The sequence below is a fragment of the Glandiceps talaboti genome, chromosome 10 (assembly GCF_964340395.1).
Source record: "Glandiceps talaboti chromosome 10, keGlaTala1.1, whole genome shotgun sequence".
In the NCBI taxonomy this organism is placed as follows: Eukaryota; Metazoa; Hemichordata; class Enteropneusta; family Spengelidae; genus Glandiceps; species Glandiceps talaboti.
In genome coordinates this window covers 9,854,470-9,877,500 of record NC_135558.1, presented here as the reverse complement: position 1 = coordinate 9,877,500, position 23,031 = coordinate 9,854,470, and the positions used below count along the sequence as shown (strand labels likewise).

Sequence of the window (23,031 nt, the reverse complement as noted above, 5' to 3'; positions counted from 1 at the left end):
AGGTTGGCCGTGACAGTACCCTGGGAGAACCAGGGAGGTTGGCTGACACCTCCCTGGGAAAACACAGTGATGAGAATATCCCCATTTGCTAATTCGGCTAAGAACAATCAACAGTATAGCACTGTATAGTATTCTCACTAAGAAGCTATCAGCATTTATCAAGTAGCAGTAGCTTAAATCAATTGAAGAGGTGTTGTATACATTCTTTGAATGGTTTACGAGGGGTATCCAGGGACTTCACCCTTGTTGATGTCATTTACCTACACATGTAACTTTCACACAAGAAACACGGAATGTGTTTGTAATCCGATTTGGAAGTTATTGTCTATAAAGTCACTTTGTTGGGCGATAATGAAGAAAGAAACAAGAGGATAGAGCCCAAACACGAACAACAGTCACGCAAATAATCATAAAAGATTCTGTAAGTAAAACAAAAGAAGTTTTCATCGAATTAGTCATCTCTAATCACTGTTGCTTGTATACTGCAGTGCTAATACGCCCACAGTCAGATTCCAAGCAAAGCATTAGTAAAGCCCCTGGCGTCATCTAGTAAGTTTTCCTGGGGTACGAATTTCGTGCGATTTAGTATCAAAGTTGCACAAGCTGTGTTTGTAAGCTTTTTTTACTCGAGTGAAAATACTAAGAGAACATTGATTAAACTGTTTCTAGTAAAATGTCCATACATGGATGTTTTCAAAGACATAAACTGGTCATCAAAAATGTCTTCTGGCGTTGTTTAATTCAGTAGGTGGTTAGCAAACATAGTAGGGGCTTCTCCCCTATTTTTCGTATGCAAGGGCTAAATCGCCAAGTCCAAATACCGGGTTGAGTTCTGTCACAGTCCTTCTATCACGGACTGTGGTTCTGGGAATAGCAGGTAATGGTAATGTATGCTACAGTTAGTAGAATGCTACAGGTACCTTTTTATATGCAGCGAATACCCTTCCATTCCCAAGATATAAACAAACAAAGCACATTAAATATCAATGGAGAGTTGCCTGTTTTCAACTTTTGCTGGTGCGCGTCTTTTTAGTTTTACAGGAGCATAGGCCCAGGGTTTGTGACGCAAGGCAACTTGACTTACTTGTATAAAACAACTGACCAAAGCTTATAACCAGATTTTTAAACCTCATCTACACGGTGAAAGCAGAAATGGGTAGCCATTTCACATTTCACCAATTAATTTGTAAAAATTCGTTACCAGTTAGAACCCTATTTATATTTGTATATTATCTCGTCTGGCATCCACGGCTTCCCTAAAACCGTAACCAATAACCAACTCATAGAAATCTCTCTCTGCACAGTATGTTACCGGACCAAAGTGTCAAACATATGCCATTTATCGCCACATAGCGGGGGCAATCATGACAATTTACACTCGTGTTCTCCCTCATAGAAAACAAATGGTTGCCGTCATAATAGTTGAGACAATGCGATTTGTATGTAAACTACGCCATGTACCAGGCTACTTCATATCATTACTCACACCCGTGCAACCACTCAAACTGACTATTCTTTTTAAACACTTCCTATTTTACGTAAGTTTCTCCTTCTGGCCCTTGATTTATCATCGAATCAGTTTTATAAAGTGTGGCAAGTGACAGGTCATTTTTTACACTGAACAAGTCCCGCAATCACCGTATGGATTTAAGTAGCAAACATTACTAGTAGACAACGATGTCGGAGAGCTAGTCAATGCTTGCCTATTATTAGAGCTTCACTCTTTTGTCAAAACATTAGAATGGCACACATTTCAAACACGTTTTTAAGTATCTACATGTGTTAAGGTTGGAGCCTGTAGATGAAGCAAAGTGATACGTCACATGTACACATAACAAATGAACTAACAAAACCATTTTTACTTATAATGCAGTTTTTAACACATATTCTAAACGTCCAATTTGTGGTCGTTACTTCTCGACTAACAAAAATTGCAATTTCGTTCATTCATCGCTGTAATTACACGTCACTATTTAAAACAAGTAACCTAAATTATGGCATGTTGTTAAAGGCCCATGCTTCAATCCCAGGTCCTCACATTAACGTTATCTTATCTTTACAGCCATACGCATTGGATAGAACAAACTTTTTCTACAGATTTAACACACAACCGCTTTTTCACAGCTGAATTTTAATTCCAATCTGAACTGAACTGAAAATTCGAGATCCAGTGATGGTATAAGTATGGTACAAGTGAGTTCAGAGTCAAAGTCGCATTATAACCTAAGTTCTAATTTTGACAACCGTCACACAACACTTTAACAACGCTGGGTAAGCTTACTTACTCTATTAAAAATCAGAAGATTGCGTCGACATTGATATTGAATACAACGTCATCTCTTACCATGCATTACGAACACATTTAAATGTTTTTGCTATAGTTTTTGATATATTTGTGTTTTTCTTGTTTATAGCTCGTATATGCTTTTGATAGTAAGAGCAGTGCTATGTGTACGTATAGTCACAGACTGTGATATAGGGGAGGGTCTATGGGCTACATATTGACGCTTTGAAGTGGCCATATGGATGAGGATTGGGTTGTAACTTTAATACAGACACGCCAAGTTTACAACGAAAAAAGTTTCATTTCTTGAATGAGGGCAACACTAGACGATTTGGCGTGCTGACAACAAATTGAATATCACACTTGGTTGTAGATATGGCCTAAAGTTTGATGAAAAACCAAAATCACTACAACATGGTGTTTTAATAAACCATAAACCACAGCACAGACAAGTAAGAAACATGATTCCGTGAATAAACTAACTTTAGTTAAGAGTTCGTACATTCTAAAATAAGTGCCCAGTAAATCGACCGATTCTACACAGTACATGCAGTAATGCTCAGACGGCCACCGTAGCCATCTAATCTACTGACCGAACAGACATTTTTGAAGAGCACACGTACGCATATTTTTTTGAAATCTGTGTTTTTCTCAATCAAGCTACCATATTGTAAAAACAACAGGACAACACTGTTTTTTCTGTTGCGTTTTTCTTGCGTCATTCTAATCCTAATTGTAGAATATGTTACAATACAACGTGGTGTCTATTGATTACATAGCTACTCTAATACCGTGTGGTTTTGTCACAATAGAGCTATTTTCAAAATGTGGACTCCTTAATGATGTGTCATTGTCTTTGCTGTGATGTGACTAGTAACGACCAGCTGTGATTCCCCGCCATTCATGCCGCCTCTTCTAGTTTACTATCACCGTGTCACCGTTTCAATATTAGAGGTTGATCAATTCATATTTCTGATCGTTTATATGATGATTCGCGCGTCAGCTTGATAACTTTTTTTTTTAAATTGTAAACGTTCCGTTCTACGAATGTCAGACAGCACCCGTGCTGAAAATCATTACAAACGGTTGATTAAGAAAAAGGCACAACCTGAGCTTTTAAGCTTTTGAAAATCCGTGTAGTGTTTTACAAAAAAAATACATAAAAATCAGACAAAGAAGAAACATTTTCCCCTAATCAAGTGGTCAAGTATACTAATGCGATGTAATATCCTACGATGGCATTGTCTTTTTTAGTACAGTTGATATCATAATCATTCTGACAAGCCACAGTACACATTTGTGCTGAAGCAACGAACGTTTCGGACGGTGTCGTAAAGAGGTATGCGGTTTTGCGACGTTGATCATAACAGGAGATTCTGTCATTTTCAATATACGTGTTCTATATATGTTACCGAATACTTTATATATTTCGAGTAAACTCCTATTCAAGTTTGAGGTCTGCTAGACGTGTACTTCAATGAGTTGAATACGACAGGTACATTTCAATATGCAAAAAAAATTAACCCCTCCCAAAACAAAACAAACAAACAAACAAACAAACACCTACACACCACCACCAACGCACTCGTTTCAACTTTCCATTATTGCACAATATAACATTGTCAATTTTTTGTTAGCATCAAATTAGTTTGTGTTTTTTGATATTATATTACGTACACCGTATTTAAGAGGAAATGATGTATTAAATACTGCTAATGTGTATGGAGTATATATTACGACATTAAAGTGTTTTCTATGTACTGTGTGACACCCCCGATATAGGAGGGTAAGATCTCGTCGCTTAAAAAAAGTGACAATTGAACAGGAAGAAACGGGTGAAATTTGTGTTAAAAATGTTGCAATACTTATTACTTGTTAAACCAACATCCATGGTGTTCATATTGCACACCTAGTGTTTCTAACTCAAACACTTTAAATAGCCATTATCTAGTTTGAAAACGTAGGGAGATACATGGGTTCACCAATAGGTTAGCCAATAGACATTGAAAATCACTTATACCACCACTTCACGTGTGTAAACTCTTTTGTTTCACAAGTATATTATTGACACGATTGCATATCGACATTGTGTATTATACCTTGGCTCGTCGAACAAAAAATATGGAACATACAGATCTGGTCGTTCTACGTCACGGCAACGCGCGTCTGTGTCACGACAACAGGTGTCTACGTCACTGGTTCTGCTGTGTTCGAAATATGAGTCAAAACGTTCAAAATTGCCATTTGTTTTCCCGATTTTTTCTTTGATATTACTGGCGCTATAGTATAATTATGTTATTCTGTAATATTTTCCCGCATTTAGTTGAGAAATACTCGTGAACTAAGCGTCGTCACTACTCGTCTAGCGACTTGTAGTGACAAAGCCCCCTCAGGTCGCTCATATTTTTCATGGCTGAACGAAGACAAATATTGGAAATCTAATCTAAACAGTGTACTGGTTCAATATTCAGATACTGCACTGGTATAATACAATATTAAGACAATGCCGTACACTAGAAATATTATGCATTTGTATTGAACATCTAACCCAAACTTGTCTAAAGTACAGAATACATAACACACATTACTTTAAAGCATTCGTTCTGAGACATGTCACTGTACAATTATTTTACCCACAACTGTTAGACATCATCTCCTTGAATTCTAACAAATTTCACCAGTGTACAGGGTTTTGTAAAAACATTTTTGATGTTTGCGAAGCGTAGAATTGCCACCGATGAGTTTCTGAATACCCATTTTCATCGATTCTCAGACTGGTATCAAGGATTTATTGTAGAAGGAGATAGCAATTTTAGAAATTTGTCAACAGATTTTCTTGAAAGCCGCATGCAGAAAATTACCCGTTATGATTCTGCCAAAGATATAGATTACTCTGAATAGGCATAACAAAAGAAATTTACATATTATAACTCTTCATACAAACTGACTACCCATTGCAAGTTAGAGGCACTTTGATATTGAAAAGTGTTTTATTCAGAGCACATGTTTAATTTAGTTTTTAGAACATTTTTATACAAGATTTAGAACTTTATTTTTGTTACATATTATTTAAACATAATTATTATGCTTAACTTATTGAGAAATATGAGTTTTTAAAGAAGTTATGAAATAAGGAACCTCCAAGCATACCAATCAGAGAGAGTTGTGGGTAAGATATTGTACAATGAGACATGTCTAAGACATAGATGCAAAGATTGTAGCGTGAGTTTATCGCTTTTTAATTTTTGTGCTTTTCGTTCTTCCGGGCTTTGCACTCAAACTAACTTTAGTGCAAACCCACGAACTTTAGGAAGCTCAAAAACAAAACCCAAATGCAACAATTGTTGTAACGAGCCTCAAACTATACAACTGCCACTTCAAAATATAGTTTCCAATACCTACCCATTGTTTACATCAGAGCCACAAAGAATATATGCTGATCAAATTCTAGGTCTTTCTACAGGTCGAAAATAGAACTACAACACCACAGTCAGATGTCCAATTAGTAAAGACTGTAGCTGATAATCAGACTTACCGAGGGGCGATAGTGATAAACTAGTGGTCAGTAAAGTCACGTAAGGTTCAGAGGCACGCAGAGCCGGTTTCAAGTCTTGTGGACAAAAATACAAAGAATTCAAAAGGTGACGTAAAGATTTATAAGGATTACATTTTACTCACCAGTCTGTTCCTGAAATCAGATTACTATCTACAAACGTCCCACAACATAGAGTGCCTACGGCATGGCTGTCCTCTCACATCAAAATCAAATCGCGAAATGACAAAATTGATAGAAACACGTGTTCCACAAATGCCAGATGGTTGAAATAAAATTGACCAATCACAGGCCTGATGCACGCAATGACTTGCTAATTTGTGTACACATCCACAAATCTGATTGGCCAATTTGTGACCACACACACAGGTGTGTTTCCATTCAAAAATCATAACCTTTCCAACACTTTCAGTAGTCGTGTGAGCATTCCGCTTTTTGATGGTGTTGTTCTACTGCATTTAACTGTATTGGACTAAAATATTTTTTTATGTAATGATAAGTTTGTAAACATGTGATTTGTGTGGACGTGATGTATGCTGCTTTTATGAACTCGAGTCGGGTTATAGTGCAAATAGTGCACCAACCGAGTGCGTAGCGTTATTTATTACATGTGTACCACGTTCACACACAAATGCCTACACTCTTACCCACCGACTCACTGAGTCACTCTCTCACTCACTCACTCACTCACTCACTCACTCACTCACTCACTCACTCACTCACTCACTCACTCACTTGTTCGTTCGTTCGTTTCATCCACTTCATTCATTGCACACATTCAAATTTTAACACCATAACATGCACAACACCTACCAACATGTATTTCCTCAAATCTTTTGCATCAAAACGTTTACAGAAGAACCATAATGATCATAATAACGCAATGTTTTATTGTGATAATACTACCTCTCCGTTAGTCCGACTGACAGGACGTGTCTCTTAAAAGTGTCCAGCTTGTATTTGTAGCTTTGAATATGAACAAAGGTCGAGGTTAAAGGTGAACAGCGGATGATTTGATGGCGGAGACCACAGTTCTCATCAAAGCATAGACGCTTCAGTGCACTAGTCTTCATCGTTTGTTTGTTCGATTCTTTTGTAATGAATCAAACGAGGTGTTCACCCTCAAATAAGTCTTTTCACCAACTTATATATACAAACGTTAAAGAGCGATGCTATCAGCATACATTTATAATAATCATTTATAGAGAAATTGTTTAGAAAAGACAGGAGATAAGAGACAAGACAGGACGATGAGACGGGACCTGACATGTCCTGGGCAAAATAGTTATTATATACATTATGGGGGGGACACTGAATAAACTACTTTCTAATGGAATACTAACACAATGGTTAATGTGACATCTAAACATGTTTGGATTTGTAAATTATCAATAGCTTTTCGAATCGGTTCTGTGGACCGTGATGTCTCATACAGAGTATTCGGTTGATTTGTCTGAATTTGGGACAAAACATTTATTATATTTGGGGTTGGTACGATGACAAATAACTGTGGGTAGAAGGTAACAAAACACAACTGAATAAGGTGAAATCAAGAGGCTTAAAATGCTTTTCTGAAAACTGTGTGTATTCGTGTATAGGAGGTGCAAACAGAATTTGGCAGATGCACAGACAGACGGAGAATAGATGGATGGGTGGATGGATAGATGGGTGCGCGGATGGGTGGGTGGGTGGATGGATGGATGGATGGATGGATGGATGGATTGATGGATGGACGGAGGGAGGAACGGACGGGCGGACGGACGGACGGACGGACGAATAAAATACGAACATTGGAAAAACAAAAGTTCGAGTTGATATGTTTTACAAGTTCGAGAAATACGCAAACTATGGCTATAAAAATCATTTCATCAATTACACCGGGACCATTTGAATTGATATTACCACCTGTATTATCAAAATGGTGTCACGTGGTGTATCCACGTCTGATACCCAGGAAATTTCATGTTTATCCCCCTGAATAAAGTAATGATAGTGATAATTGTAGTGATAAAAATACCAAACTGTTTACAACGAAGAGTACAATTCATGTCATTATTTAAATGACTGTGTATGTGATCAGAACATTGTTTTATTAGTGGTGGACCATTAAAATTGGCTTTCGTATAACCTATGCCGCGATAATATATCTCGACGACGTCACTAACTTCAGGCTAGTGGGGGAGAGGGGGGTAATTTAAAACAATTTACGGTAGCGATGCTTTCAAGTGATTACCGTCTGCAATGCAAAGTTTCTAGCAATCCTACAACTTAAGCCATTAAGTCTGCAACAGAATGTCGCAGCGTCCGACAAATAACCGACCCTAAACATTGCTACATGTTCCTTGCTAGAGTTATCATCATGATCATTATCATTGCGATATATCTTCACTAAAACATTGATATTGTGACAATATATACAAACAGTGCTTAAATCATAACAAATAAGTTACATTGTAACAATCTGCTAAGGTAATGATATCACATGCAAAGAAAATGTAGCAATATTCACTACAGACAGAAAATTGTATGTCCAGCCAGACGACGAAAATGTAGCAATGTTAGTAAGATTTCTGTTGTGTCAGAGGATAAAATGTAGCAATGTTAGTAAGACATTTTATTGGGCCAGACAGCGAAATAAGCGTTTGCCGGGAAAGATGACACTCTGTTCCAGGTATATTGGCTTCAACAGTATCTCTAACTGCATGGCTGTGACGGCCATTTTTATCAATTGTAGTAAATCAAAGATTAGCCCAAATATGTAGGTGGTGCAATCTCGACTATATCTTATTTTAATTACACTTACACTCATTACTCATTCGTATGATGTTTGCATAGAGAGAAACTAATGAGTAGTAAATTACAATCTATTGTAATGAGACAGTTGGGAGAATACGCCCATAGGAAGAGGTCCCGGGGCTAGAATTATCTTTTTTTCATAACGAGCAATATGCAGCCTTTTGTTTTCCAAATGACTAACTTGGACGTAATAGTTTGGAATTAGAGCATGTGGCGAAGTCGATATGCCCTACTGCTATACACTATTGTATTGGTGGATACATAGAGATATCGTTTATCCCGGTAAGGAGCGGAAACGTCCAATGAAAGGATTTTTAAAATTAATCCTATCAAACTGAAACTGTCCATCTATCAAACTCGTGACTTTCCCCAAGCTCTATTTTCAGTTGAACAATGGAATCAAGAAATAAGATACATACACAGTTAACTCTCTTCAATTTAGGAGCTCAGAGGCAGTATTGGAGAGACGTCAAATTATTTAAATAAAAGTCTGTTTTCAAATTGGAACGGTAGTAGTTGATGACCACTCTCAAGGGCGAACTCATTGGACATTTATACTCTGTTAACATGGTCACCACAAATGTTGTTGTACTCTATAACCATAATTACTATAGATGTTGTAGCATCTTCATTACCCTCATCTTTCCCGTTTTGTCGTTTTGAAAACACGAAAACTGGCAAATGAACAAATTAATTAATTGACGTATAATCAAATTGATAGAAGAATATACCCCTACCAATTAGAAATAAGAAATAAGAACAAATGACGTATAAGTGAACAAAAGAGAAACATCTCATTTACATGCTCTAGAAATGATTGCTCATATGTTTGCCCCCTTTTACTCAACAGGTAAACGCACATATATACACCATGTATGTATGTATGTATGTATGTATGTATGTATGTATGTATGTATGTATGTATGTATGTATGTATGTATGTATGTATGTATGTATGTATGTATGTATGTATGTATGTATGTATGTATGTATGTATGTACGTACGTACGTACGTACGTGTGTGTGTGTGCGCGCGCTCGTGGAGTTTGGTATCGTTGAGGGCGGAGAAAGTGTGCAGGACTGTAGTTAAATGTTAAAAATAAATCTGTTTGTAAATCTCAGGGTAATTATACAGATTGGTCCAAAATTTTCCCATGGAATCGTGTTCTATATATACAAGGACATCGACTCCTGCACGTACCCTCACAAAGTGCGAATTTCATTGATGCTGAACTAGCAAGTGGTGTAATGTATAAATTTAGGTACAAACGAGTGCATACTGATCAGTGAGAACTATGTACGTTAACCATTCCCAAGACCAAATTATTATCTTTCATTTGTTTCCTTCAATATTTTTTTTTTGCAATTCTGTGGCTCCTTTATAATAAGCTGTTTACGATTACAAAGTTATCTCACATTGCTAACATTACTGAGAATATCGCGGTAAGGAATAAAAACATCATTAATTAACTCAGGGTTGAATATATCATTGATATTATTGGACGTTGAATATTTTGCAAAAAAATGTTTCTGTTTTGATAAGAGAACACTGAGAGATCATACAACATGTTATATTCATATGGTTGGTCTAATCTTTGTAATACAAATATTACATTCTTATCTGTAGGACTAATAAATAGAGTTATAATATAGCGCTACATGGTTTAATTGGCCATCACGATAACCAGACGGTCCACTTTGAGATGATTAAATAAAATTCATTTTGAAAGTAGAAATAATCCCTTTTCACGATGTTTGTAATCCGGGTGACTATAAATGGTTGACCTTTAACCTTTTCATCAATATTACGATGTGGTTTTATAACCAATGGTAAGTCGGTTTAAATTTCTCGCTAACTTCTGATAACAAAATTCATTTTGAATTTAGAAATACAACGCTTTATATTTCCCAGTGTTTATAATCCAATCGACAATAAATGTTGACCTTTGACCCATCCACTCATATGACAATATGAAATTGACACTGATATTCCAATTTTGACACCCCCTCCCCTTCTTCCCGCCCTTTGGCAATTCAAGTCCACAAATCACTTGATATACAAAATTGTCCGGTTATGTCAAATCTTTTCTATGTAGAGTTGCCGCCAGTCTGATAGGACAAGAAAGTAAATACAAAGATCAGTATTCCGTGGTGTCACTCGCTGACACCTGCTAGATCACAAGGTAGGGCGCATGCGTCAATTTATGCTGATTTATGAGGAGTTGGTCGGGCACGCGATATACGAGAAACAGATGGAGTGCAGTGTGGAGAGTACTGACAGAACGCTGAACTAATAGATGGGTCGGACTTTTTAAAACGTCTAACCCCTTAATTTGCATAATCAGTATGCATATTAAGTGAAAGCCAAAGAGTCATTTAATTGAGATCGTGAGTGAGCGGTTTTGGTCTCGAAAGCAGGCAGTGTCCCACAAACAAACGAAAGCTCACTCGTTCAAATCGTATCAATTGGTCGTTCTTTATCTGGAAATTGATAATTTTTGGGGTAGAAAATGCCTCGATCTTTTCTTGTGAAGACATGTAGCAAAAAATTGGCCACCTGTAACAATGTGTTAATATCAACGCCATCAACAATTACGACAAATTCCAGTTTCGCGACGACCACATCGTCCCCTCTCACCGACTCGGATGATAGAAATGACTTAACAGTGGAAAAACATCCCGAACCGACGAAAAGTCCGACTCTGGCGTTCGAACCTGCAATACGGGTGCCAAAGTATTTCTCACCGAGTACTGTCAGCGCATTTACGGCAGTGACACCGAAGATCCTAGGTGGGTATCATACAAATTCTTCGGCTTGAAATATATAGTTTGGAAATGAAATATAAAACATAGATGCTTTTAAAACAATTCACTAGTCGAATTTTCTCTACTTTGGGCATGTACAAATGTGATCATATTTATTCCATAACCAGCTAGGCACACCATATCTATAGATGTGTATAGCTGCCAAAGGGCAATGAATATAAAACGTAGATACCCGCGAAAACCAGCGCCGAGAGAGGTCATCGATTTGTAAAAGAGCGGTTGGAAATTATCATGTACATGTGCCCAAAATATCCCTACCAAATGGTATCAAAATCGACAGTTTAAAGAATCCGGTTTCAACAAGCGAATATTATATGTTCAGGTTGGATTTTAATTCTAAGGGAGACAAAACAAATATTGGTTTATTTGCACTCTACGGTTTCGAACCTTCTATTTTATCATTACAAATACAACTACTTTTATCATTTTAAATTGATGTATTTCGTATTACCATGGAGACCTATAATAAACTTCCCCTGTCGACTGATTTTCACTGTTTCAGAATTCTCAAGACAATATGGTGAATTTGGACACTCCGAGAATAGTGAAAACACAGCTGTTCCCTCCATCAGAGACGAAAATGTGTACAGCCATGATGCAGAAACCACGAGAATAACATGTGAAATGGGTCTGAATGTTGGCAACGAAGGACAGACGTGGCCGTGTGATATATCCACCTATAATGTCCCATCACCTCCACCAAACGGTAAATTAGACACTGCTATGTATCCTACGTCTCTATCGACTTAGAGGATTAACTTTTAAGTATGTTATAGGCCAATACTTAATCCGCTAAGCCGTGTCAATTGGTCTCACTAATCGGATTAAACATGTACCTTATATTCGATGCACAAGTATAGGGAGCCTTTTCGTCTATTTTCAAAGAAAACATGAAGGTTTTTTTTTTAAATTTTTTTAAATTTTTTTCATAAAACTCAAACTTTGTACTTGAATTTATAAGCGACAAGTTCAGTTTGCTACTCAAGTTTGACTTTTTATTACCCGTTTCGATGTTCAGTATACATATGAATACTATGATTTCATTATCCTTATCGCCATTTTTTCTCTTTCTCAATATTTCAGGTTTTAATAAAGCTATGGTTGAACTTCTGAAGGACTCCAAATTGAGTTATACAGACGTATATCGAGCACAATTTGCTCACGCCGAAAAACAAATATTGAAAGCGGTGGCAACAGATCAATTATTTTGGTCCGACAACAGATATTCGCCGATGTCGGATGATATGGACGAAGCGTTTGAATTCAAGGACGACTTCGAAACAGAAAAGAAACTATTAAGTATAACTGGCTCTTTTTCTTGTGTCAAATGCAAGAAGGTTTTTAGCACACCGCATGGTTTGGAGGTGCACGTACGGAGATCACATAGCGGTAAACGTCCCTACGCCTGTGAAATCTGCAATAAAACATTCGGACACGCCGTCAGTTTGAGTCAACACAGAGCCGTCCATACACAGGAGAGAAGTTTCCAATGCAAACAGTGTGGGAAATGTTTTAAGCGATCTTCAACGTTGTCAACACATCTACTGATTCATTCCGATACTCGTCCCTATCCTTGCCAGTACTGTGGGAAAAGATTCCATCAGAAATCTGACATGAAGAAACATACGTACATTCACACAGGTAATCATTGTTTCATTCTATTGTCTCGTACATTGTTAAACCTTTCTCCTCATCCCTTGTCACTATAGCAACTATATCATCTCTGTGACGTGATATATTTTAAGTTAATATTGTCAATATTTCTTCTTTCTTTTGTTTATTCCTATAAGCTTAGATATTGATATCTTAGCTGCAGAGTAAGCCTAGTACCACAGGCTATTGCAATATTTCTGTAAACTTAAAAAAAAACTGACCCGGAATTAAAGCGCGCTAAAATAACCCGCATTCGGATAGAACTTAAGCATTGCTGAATAAATTTTCGTGCTGCCACGTCAACCTGACACCAGAGCGTGTCCGTAATGTCCAGTCGGAAATGATGTGTATCCAGGGACATGACAAACAAACAAACAAACAAATAAACAAACAAACAAACAAACAAACAAGAAAATAGTTATTATTACTACAACAACGTAAAAGCTCGCTTTAAATATTAAAAACCGCATAACTTTAGGTATGTAATTATATGATAATTCGACGAAATTCCTTGGAGAGAAATAGGGAATACCTTTTATATTTTGATATGGATCGGAGTTCAAAATATCACTTATATTTTTAAGTAATAAATCGACCTTTCAAAATTTCACAAATAAAATACACGACACATTGATGATTGCGATGCAAACCGTTGCTGTAAAATACCGAAATGTTCAAATTCGTAGATTTTTTTTCTATAACCAGACCATTTATATGACTCCCAAAAGTGACAGTTAGTTCAATAATGTTCACTGTCACCAGTTAATTAAATTATACTAAGTAAGTTCTCCTAATTCAGTTTCATATATAGTTGAACGCATTTCTTTGTTGTTGTTTCTTCTCCATTTTTAAAGACAATATTTTACAAATTATCACCGACCGCCATAATTAATAACTGAGAGTAAAGAGCGATATTTCTTTTTAATGTCTAGAGTTCCATTCCACGAATAATATTTATTTAATATCCACTCCTCGGTCCATTTTTGGTAACACTTACTAAAATATACGAGAATCTACTTACGATCAAAACCCGTATGTTTTCAACGTTGTGTGACCTTACTCCCACGTTAGGAGGCCCACACGTATCCCCCCCCCCGCCATTTCGAATAATGTCAATGTGTGTGTATAAGTTTAAAGGCACAATCTCTGGATTTTAAACTTTGTCGTAAAAGCTGAAAATATTTGGAAAATTGACGGATATATTTATAGAACTCTTCCACGGACTTGAATTTCATCAGGAACACTATCTCGTCACCTTTCGCTGTTGTTAAACTGTCACCAGAACACGACCCATTGCTCGCCTATAATATCCCACACGCCATATCTCAAGAATCGACAACGTGTGCAATCCCATTTTTTTTTTAGAGATTTTAATCAGAGTACCGGAAATATAAATCTCCCATTTTAGATATCTAAAATACCGTAAACTGATCAAACCTTTTACATCTTATGCCTGTCACAAAGATAGTAAAACCACCCAACACTCGGTGTCTTCATCAGAGTGCAGTCAGATCAGAGGCGTCACAGTTCAGTTTGAAATGGCGGTAAAACGAGTCATCCGCTTTATGGGCAAAACGGCGACAACTCTCGGTCATAGAGACAGCGTTATAGTCACTGGCAATTAATATTCGTGACCGAATCAGCGCTTGATGAAGTTGGAATTTGGTGAAGAAAATCCACTCTGTTCAGTGAAGCGTAGTAGTCGGGCTCTAATTGACAACATTGATAGACTCAGTATACAGTTAGTAGCTGAGATGGGTGAAAAAGTGGTCCATACATATTAAGAGTTTTTAAGATTTACGGATGGTTCAAAGACAAGTCAGATTTGGAGACTAATTCACACATTTTGTCGTCTGCGATACCTGATTCACTAATCATCAAGATCGATCAACTTCACTTATACTTAGTTTTTCTTTTAAGTTTTCTTCGTATGACAGTAAATATCATGATTTTTTTTTCGAGAAGCGACATCGCTATTCTAGAGTCAACAACGAGAAAAACGTAGTATCTTGGGCCAAGATGTCTTGTTCTCAGTTGTGCATTACTGACGCGTCTCGCAACAAACAAACAAACAAACAAACAAATTTCACATATTCATACATTCGGGAATATTACTGTGGTATTTTACATACACATATTTGTATATATATTTAATTCAAAGTATGTTCATTCGACACATCGGTGATTTTGCTCACTTTTAGTCACTATTATCTACAACGTTTGCACTTTATATATACATATATAATTGTGTTAAGATATTCGCCACGTAGACACATTTCAACTTTCACTAAAAATTACATTTACGATACCAAAAATCTTACAGTTGGGAAATTATACGTTGTGCCTTAAATTCTTGATCGGGGGAAATGAAGGTGGTCGTCGTTAAACTGTCGCATTTGATGAACAGAAGCTTTCTGATTGAGATAGATAGGGCAGAAATTAGACTGTACCTATAATAGGAAGTGATCGTTGATTTTTCGATAGTTTAAGTATCGTAGCAGACTTAAAGCTCATCTTCAACTGCAATTTGTTCTCAATCAAGTCAAGCTCTTTAGCATTGTATTATGTCAAGCACTTCTCATCATTCGAGAAAGATCATCGTTATAAGTTGATTTATAATCTTTTGATAACAGTTCCTAGTCGTCCATAAAGTTGTTTTATCGGAATCACGACATTTAAGGTTGACGACAAACAAATATGTTAAAAAAACTCACCGAATAAGAAATCCATGGAAATAAAAGTGTTTGTTCGTCTGCTACGTTATGAGAATATGTCCATTTCAAGTATCCATAAAAGCTGACGACACCCAGCACAAAATTGTGCTCAAATAAATTTTGAGCGGGCGCGGTCGATATTGTCGTCAACCGAAATGAAAAATAGACGACATAGTTACGGGTGGAAGAGGAATTCGTCCTAGGGCTATCTGACTGATTTTCACTTGAAAAAACTCTATGTTGTTACGAATATCTATTTATATTCCTTTGTTCGTAATTCAGATATTTTTTGCATCAATGCGTAGTTTTCCGCGAAATTTGCCCCTCATATCTTGGAACTACCCGTACAATTTCAATACAACTCCGAATTTTTTGGTGGATGTTAATCTGGGGGCGATCCTTTATTCCCTGTACTGGATGACGTCATCATCATGGCCTAACAGGTTCGATTTTTTTTTTGTAAAAGTTCGACTGGATGCCGGATAGGTGTCACCGTTGGTCCAACTTTCGAATCAAACACGCTATGCATAACTGACGACATCATTCAAAATAGAGTTTGTTACCGTGATCGCTATCATGGGCTGATATATGATACTCCCCTAGCAGAATTTCACATAGCAAAATTTTGCAAAATTTCAACCGCGAAATTCTTCCTTGAGCCGACACACAACCTTTCCACACTGTTGATGTGGATTCGCCAATGTTTGAAAACGGCCGCAGTGTGTGCCCGTCAATATACAACAACCTTTCGTTGCCACATAAATCATGTATATTGTACAGTATTGTACGAACGGTTCTGCACTACAATACCGTTATATTTAAACCGGTCGTGGTATTTTGTTGTACAAAGTAGGACATAAATTTCCACGGGCAAATCTGACTATTTTTTTCCCGCCGTTTTTGTTAGTCGTCTGGTAACGTGCACCGGGCAAACAAAACGTAGGACAATACTTTTTCTTATACGTGGAATACGCTGAACACGAACCCTGTAAAAAGGTTTATTATATTGGCCAATAAAAAACCAGGTTTTACAAAATTTGAATCATTTCACACTAGCCTGTAAAAATATGGTCTTTATTCAAAATCTGAGAATTCTAATGGAGATACGTATTCTCTATAAATCAGTTACCTCGTCCTACCTCCATTTGTCATGTGTTTGCTTTCATTCTGTGTGCTTGTCAGGTACGACCGATCGACCATACGGCACATCGGCGTGATGCCTTACTACGGCAAACAGAGTAGTCGGTTTGACTATACCCAACTATACTTGCGTCGAATGTCAATGAGGCCCTAGTATTGGCTGTATTAACAAAACGACAAGGCATATTAGGGAAGAACTGACCTGCATATTTGGCGGAATGTTTGCATAATAAAATTTGCAGGCATCTATTTGTTTGATTTACCCGTGCCCTGCTTGTAATATCGGGACGTTCACCTCGGAGTTCGATCACGATGAACACCGTGAAATTGATGAGCAATAACACACATCGTCATCGAAGTACCGGGCGTCTGTCGCCATCATCGCCTACACCAAAAATTTGACAAAAAATGTATACCTGCTGGTACTTGGGGACATCCTGAAGGGTAGAATATCCAAATTTATTGTTTGAATTTCTAAAAATACGAAAATTAAAGATTTAGTTGTTCGCCCGCCATGTATTTTAGATGTTGAAATAAAAACTGACAGATTTTTTTGTTTTTCTTTGGTTTGTTTTTGTTGCAGGCGAAAAGCCACATAAATGCATGCAGTGCGGCAAGGCATTCAGTCAGTCATCGAACCTCATCACACACAGTCGGAAGCACTCGGGATTCAAACCTTTCGGCTGCGAAATATGCGGGAAGGCATTCCAGAGAAAAGTGGACCTGCGAAGACATCATGAAACTCAGCATATGGGGGCGGCTCCATTGCAAATATAACAGAGATATGAACCTCAAATCATTTTCCATGAACAATACAAACCACGCCACAGCAAACAAAAAACTATTCATTATTGCGTCGTTTTCTCGACCACTCACTCACTCACTCACTCACTCACTCACTCACTAAATGCAAATTTTGTATTTGCTACAACTGGAGAAATCAGTTTTGTCGATAATGATATTTTACCAAATACAAGATATCATAAAATTCCCTGATTATAATATGCAAATGACTTTGACAATTATGCTGGTAACACATAAGGCTGTTTTTAGCAATATATTTTATTTTATTGATGCAAATCACAATAATTAAAATCAGCGATGCGAAAAAATTATCTTGCAATTTTTAAAAATATTTCTTTCGAATCGATTTTAGATTTCAAAGGTTGAAATTTTTAGAGAACAATTTTGAAATTTCAGACAAAATTTTTTGAACTTTTGACAAAAATATATCCTGTAGTTTTTTCAATTGTCAGAAATTTGAAATTTCACACAAGCAAATTGTTATTTTTTTGGCAAAAATTGTGAACTTTTGACAAAAATTTACGTTTAATGAAACATATCGTCAAAATATGATGTACGAATTTAATTGAAATCGGCAAAATCCTCGAACAATAGAAACAAATATTTCAAAATCTGAAGTAATAGACAGGGTCTCGGTGAAGTCTTGAAATATTACAGTTGTGTTTATATATGTCATTTCCCTCCAAAAAAATTATACCAGTATACGGCGTTATTTTATCAAATTTTCATTAATTATTGATGGTGCGGACAGATGGAGACCCGAGAACAGCTTGTGTTCACCTCAAACAATTTTAATCAAGACTTTATGGCTGTACCTATTGTTGGCGACGCATTTCATTCTGACTACAATTTTTGGTTAGTGAAATGTACCCGTCAAAAACACAATGCAAATGGGGACAAAATGCAATATTTATATCAAAATATTTTATTTACTGCTAGCACTTGGTGAAATATATACAAACTATGCACACGTAGAGTATCCTTTTCAAAAAAGAAAAAAAATGAAAAAAAAAATGATTGCAATAATTCAACGAAAGGTCAGACATTTCGTTGCTATGAAGAAGTTTCTGTATTTTTTTACGCTGGGTATAAAATAACGGGTAGTGCATTATGTGCCGTGCTTAGCGCCAGATTCATTCTAAAAATGCGGGGGAAATGTAGCCTGATTCTGTATGTTTAGCATGGCTTGCCACGTACTTGCCTTTCATTTATTGTTTTTCTAATAAAAAAAAACACAATACAGAAGACATAGTGACGAGCAATATTGGCGAGCCATAGTATAGAAAGAACTGTTCCTTGCGGCATACAATTATAACAGATTTCAATGAGTAAAAGTATAAATACTTGCCATGGAGTGGGGCTATTAAGGAGAAAAACATATTGTACAGTTGACTTATTGAAAGTGCGGATTGGGAACGCCTATTTTTACCCTAAGAATGAAGTGATTCGACTATATACATCAACAAATGTCTTTGTTCAAACAGAGTTGGTATGCTGCCAGTGTGTGTTTTCAAGTATCGCCGACCACATGTTCTCATCGGCGACAAAAGGTCGAATATCTCCACTGTAATGTCTCCTTTTTCTATAAATTAAACGAGTTTACTTTGTAATCTGCCTGTCTATTGGTGTGTGATATTTGTACATTCTCCCTATAAATACGACAAGTGATAATCAAATTGAAATCATTATTATAGATTATACATGGGATTAACTTCATTTGCAATTAACCAGAGAAATCGACAACAAAGTCGGAAGACAAAGAGTGTAATAACGGATAAGTCACTAAACCCGGGGGCAATTTGACGTCCAAACGAGTTTAATAGCGATGATATTTGAACGTAAACGATTGCGCAGTGATGTAATAATGTATTTTGAAGTGGTAATAATGATAAGAAATTGGTATTTATTTTGGATTTTTGATTGATGAAGCAACTTCGCTATGTTTCCTACTTTAATGTCAAACAATATAGATCAAGTCCGTCTTTATAAATCAGTAACCTGCAAAAAACAAATGCGTAAAAAGTTTGTTTTTGTACGTACCGGAAGTGATTTCTTGCGTAGATAAACTATCTATGGTCGATTTCTATAGTAGGCTTTCAGTAGTTTCAACATTTTCTCATTACAAGGAGTATACAGTCAGTGTATAAATTAGTAATTACAAATATATGTTAAATCTAAATTTCAGTTTTGACAAGAAGCTGATCCCCCCATTTACCCCTCCCCCTCCCCTCTCCTTCCCATGTAATCCTGAATGAACATTATATTAAATTTTAATAGATACGAAACATCTTCACATATTTTTGCTGCGGACCTCGCGATTTTCTCTTGATTGCATGTTGTGCATTGGGTAAACACCATAACACTTTTAGCATTGATAAATACAGGACTGCCAGTCAGTGATTCACAGCATAGGTTTAGCATTATGATAGCTACTCAGTCACTTTAACACTTATACAGTCAGGACAGTTGGTCAATGAAACACAACATCGGTGACTTTCATAAAATGATGTGACTTATTACTAGAAATCAAAATAGACCAATAACACCTCATCTATTTTGAGTTTTTATTTTCTCAGAAAATGTGATAAATTTTACATCATAATCTTTTGGATACATCTCTTTCAAAACTTACACTTTACAAGTGAAAATACTGCGAACAATAATTATTATCCAGGGTTTTTAAAATGTTGTATTTTTATCAGCAAAATATCAAAAAAAGTGAAAGAAAATAAAAGCCCAAAGTAGATGAGAAGATGTTGGGCATGAATTCCTTTCTCTTTTTCACCTAGAAAACCATAGGACTAAAAAAGAAAAAAAACATAAAGAGTATAGGTTGAGATGACGTCACTGTTTTGTTATTGTTTTGTTTATTCGTGCATAATATATGATGAGAAAATTTACATATATAAAAGAAGGAAGAAATCCCTACTATGCAATCAACTGTTTTACAATGCCAGAAGACAAGTGTAGTGTCATAGAAACCATTAACATTACACTAGGATAGTTTAATCGAGATATTATGTCAGGGTTTTTTCACCCGAACAAAAAAAAAGCTTATAACTTCAACTTGTGACTGCAAGGTCACCAATGTTATTGATTCATTGCCATGTAGTGACTGATTTTGATCAATTTCATATCCAGTGATAGAGTACTCGCTGTTTGTCGCCTCGAATTTCAAATATGCAAGGATGGTACATAATTTATGGAAGCATATCGTAAGTCATTTTAAGTGTTCAATATGGATGACAGCTTTGTCTTGATTTGTTGACATGACTTCAACAGTATGCTAATGAGAACAAGCCTTATGAATTATTGAATTCTAGACCTCATCATCGGTGTGTGCTAACTCTTGGATAAATGCTGTGATAACTGGAGATCAGAAATTAGTAGTTCTGGTGGTGGTGGTGGTGATGGTATTTGATGATGGTGGTGATTGCTGTTGTTACTGTTGTTGTTGTTGGTAGTGGTGGTGGTGGTGGTGGTGGTGGTGATGATGATGACGATGAGGGTGGTGGTGATGGTGGTACTGAAAATGATGACACCCATAAAGACGGCAAACCACCACCACCACCATCATCATCATCATCATCATCATCATCATCATCATCATCATCATATCTTAACCCCTGAACTTCAAGGCTGACATCCTTTACTGAGGTGTAAATAGATACCTTACTAAGTCCACGAAATGGTTAAACTTATTTCACGCAGGACGCATCGCCACAATAAATACGTCACTATTATCCCGTTGTGGCAATTGAAGCACCAACCTTGGACAATAACAGTACATTTTACAATTTCTGATTTTCGACGCATAAAGTAAACATAATTATATTACTGTTGATGTTAAAGAATATTCAGTCTTGATTTATTACTCGAGATTGGACATTTTGTGGACTTAGCTTCGTACCTGCCGACCTCGTGTTTTTAAAAAAAAACTAAAAAAAAAAACTAAACGTGTACCGTTGTCACTGTTGTGTACGTAAAGCAACATCGGAAGGATACAAATGTTGTGTTGTTGTGGGTTTTATGGGTCTTGTCGGACATAAATGAGACAACAGCTCTGTCAGTTGATTCGAGTACTATGACCAAAAATAACCATCCCATGAAAACAAACCCTCAACTTTGGTGCCAAGACTCAAAATAGTCGGACGATGAATTCGAAGCCGAGGATAGTGAAGACCTAATGAGTGAGTGAATGTGTGTGAGTGAGTGTGTGAGTGTGTATGGATAGATGGGCGGAGTTATTGCAATGATCATTTAGTAATGAGAAAGAAAATGACTTCTCGTCAATCACATACACTGACAGTGACTCGGTGGTAGAAAACTAGATTTTAATGTAGTCTGATTGCTATTCAACTCGTCAAGTTCACATGTCACTAAGCTCAAGTACACTTACAAAAGTAGTAAAGCAGAGACAGTATACAGAAAGATGTCACGTGTACAGGTAGTCCACATTAACCCATACTTACTCTGTTTACAGTTATATGGATACACTGAAACTGATACTTCATTTAACCTGTGTAGGGTTACAGTTCACAAGTCACATCTACCCCTCCCCACCCAAACACAATAATTCATTATACAATCATACAAGGTAAAAATTATCAAACAACAAATTATACGTACATACACACACACGTACGTATAATTGGTTATATATATAATATATTGTATATATATATATATATATATATATATATATATATATATATATATATATATATATATATATATAAAACTGAAAAAGCGTCTTAAAGAAGAAACTGTTCAGTGTTCAATGTAGAGTAGTAGTGAAAACATTGAGAAAGAATGTGAATACTGTGAGGAAAGGCAATGCACATACATACATACATACATACATACATACATACATACATACATACATACATACATACATACATACATACATACACACATACACACACATACATACATACATACATACACACACACATACATACATACATACATACATACATACATACATACATACATACATACATACATACATACATTCATACATTACATATATGTGTATACAGCACATAACACAACTTTGGGGTATAACTAATCGAAATTATACGTTATCTAAATAAATCGTTCCATTACAGTTGCAAGGTCTTACATAGCGTACTTCAACCTGCCATTACAGCACGGAATCTGGTTATCAATATCAAAGAATTAACGGGAGATTGTAAACAAACCCAATACAAGTTGTTACGGTTACATGGTATCAGGATAATACGTGTGTTCTAATA

The 23,031-nt window shown here is 36.4% G+C and overlaps 1 protein-coding gene across 1 annotated transcript; it reads left to right on the top strand.

Annotated features, from left to right (window-relative positions):
- Nucleotides 1–10,906: 10,906 nt before the first annotated feature.
- On the top strand, nucleotides 10,907–18,038 carry LOC144441177 (uncharacterized). The gene is made up of 4 exons (XM_078130725.1): nucleotides 10,907–11,423; nucleotides 11,962–12,165; nucleotides 12,543–13,100; nucleotides 17,550–18,038. Exons 1-4 carry the CDS (start codon nucleotides 11,144–11,146, stop codon nucleotides 17,741–17,743), a joined length of 1,236 nt encoding a protein of 411 aa, XP_077986851.1. The 5' UTR covers nucleotides 10,907–11,143; the 3' UTR covers nucleotides 17,744–18,038.
- Nucleotides 18,039–23,031: the final 4,993 nt, after the last annotated feature.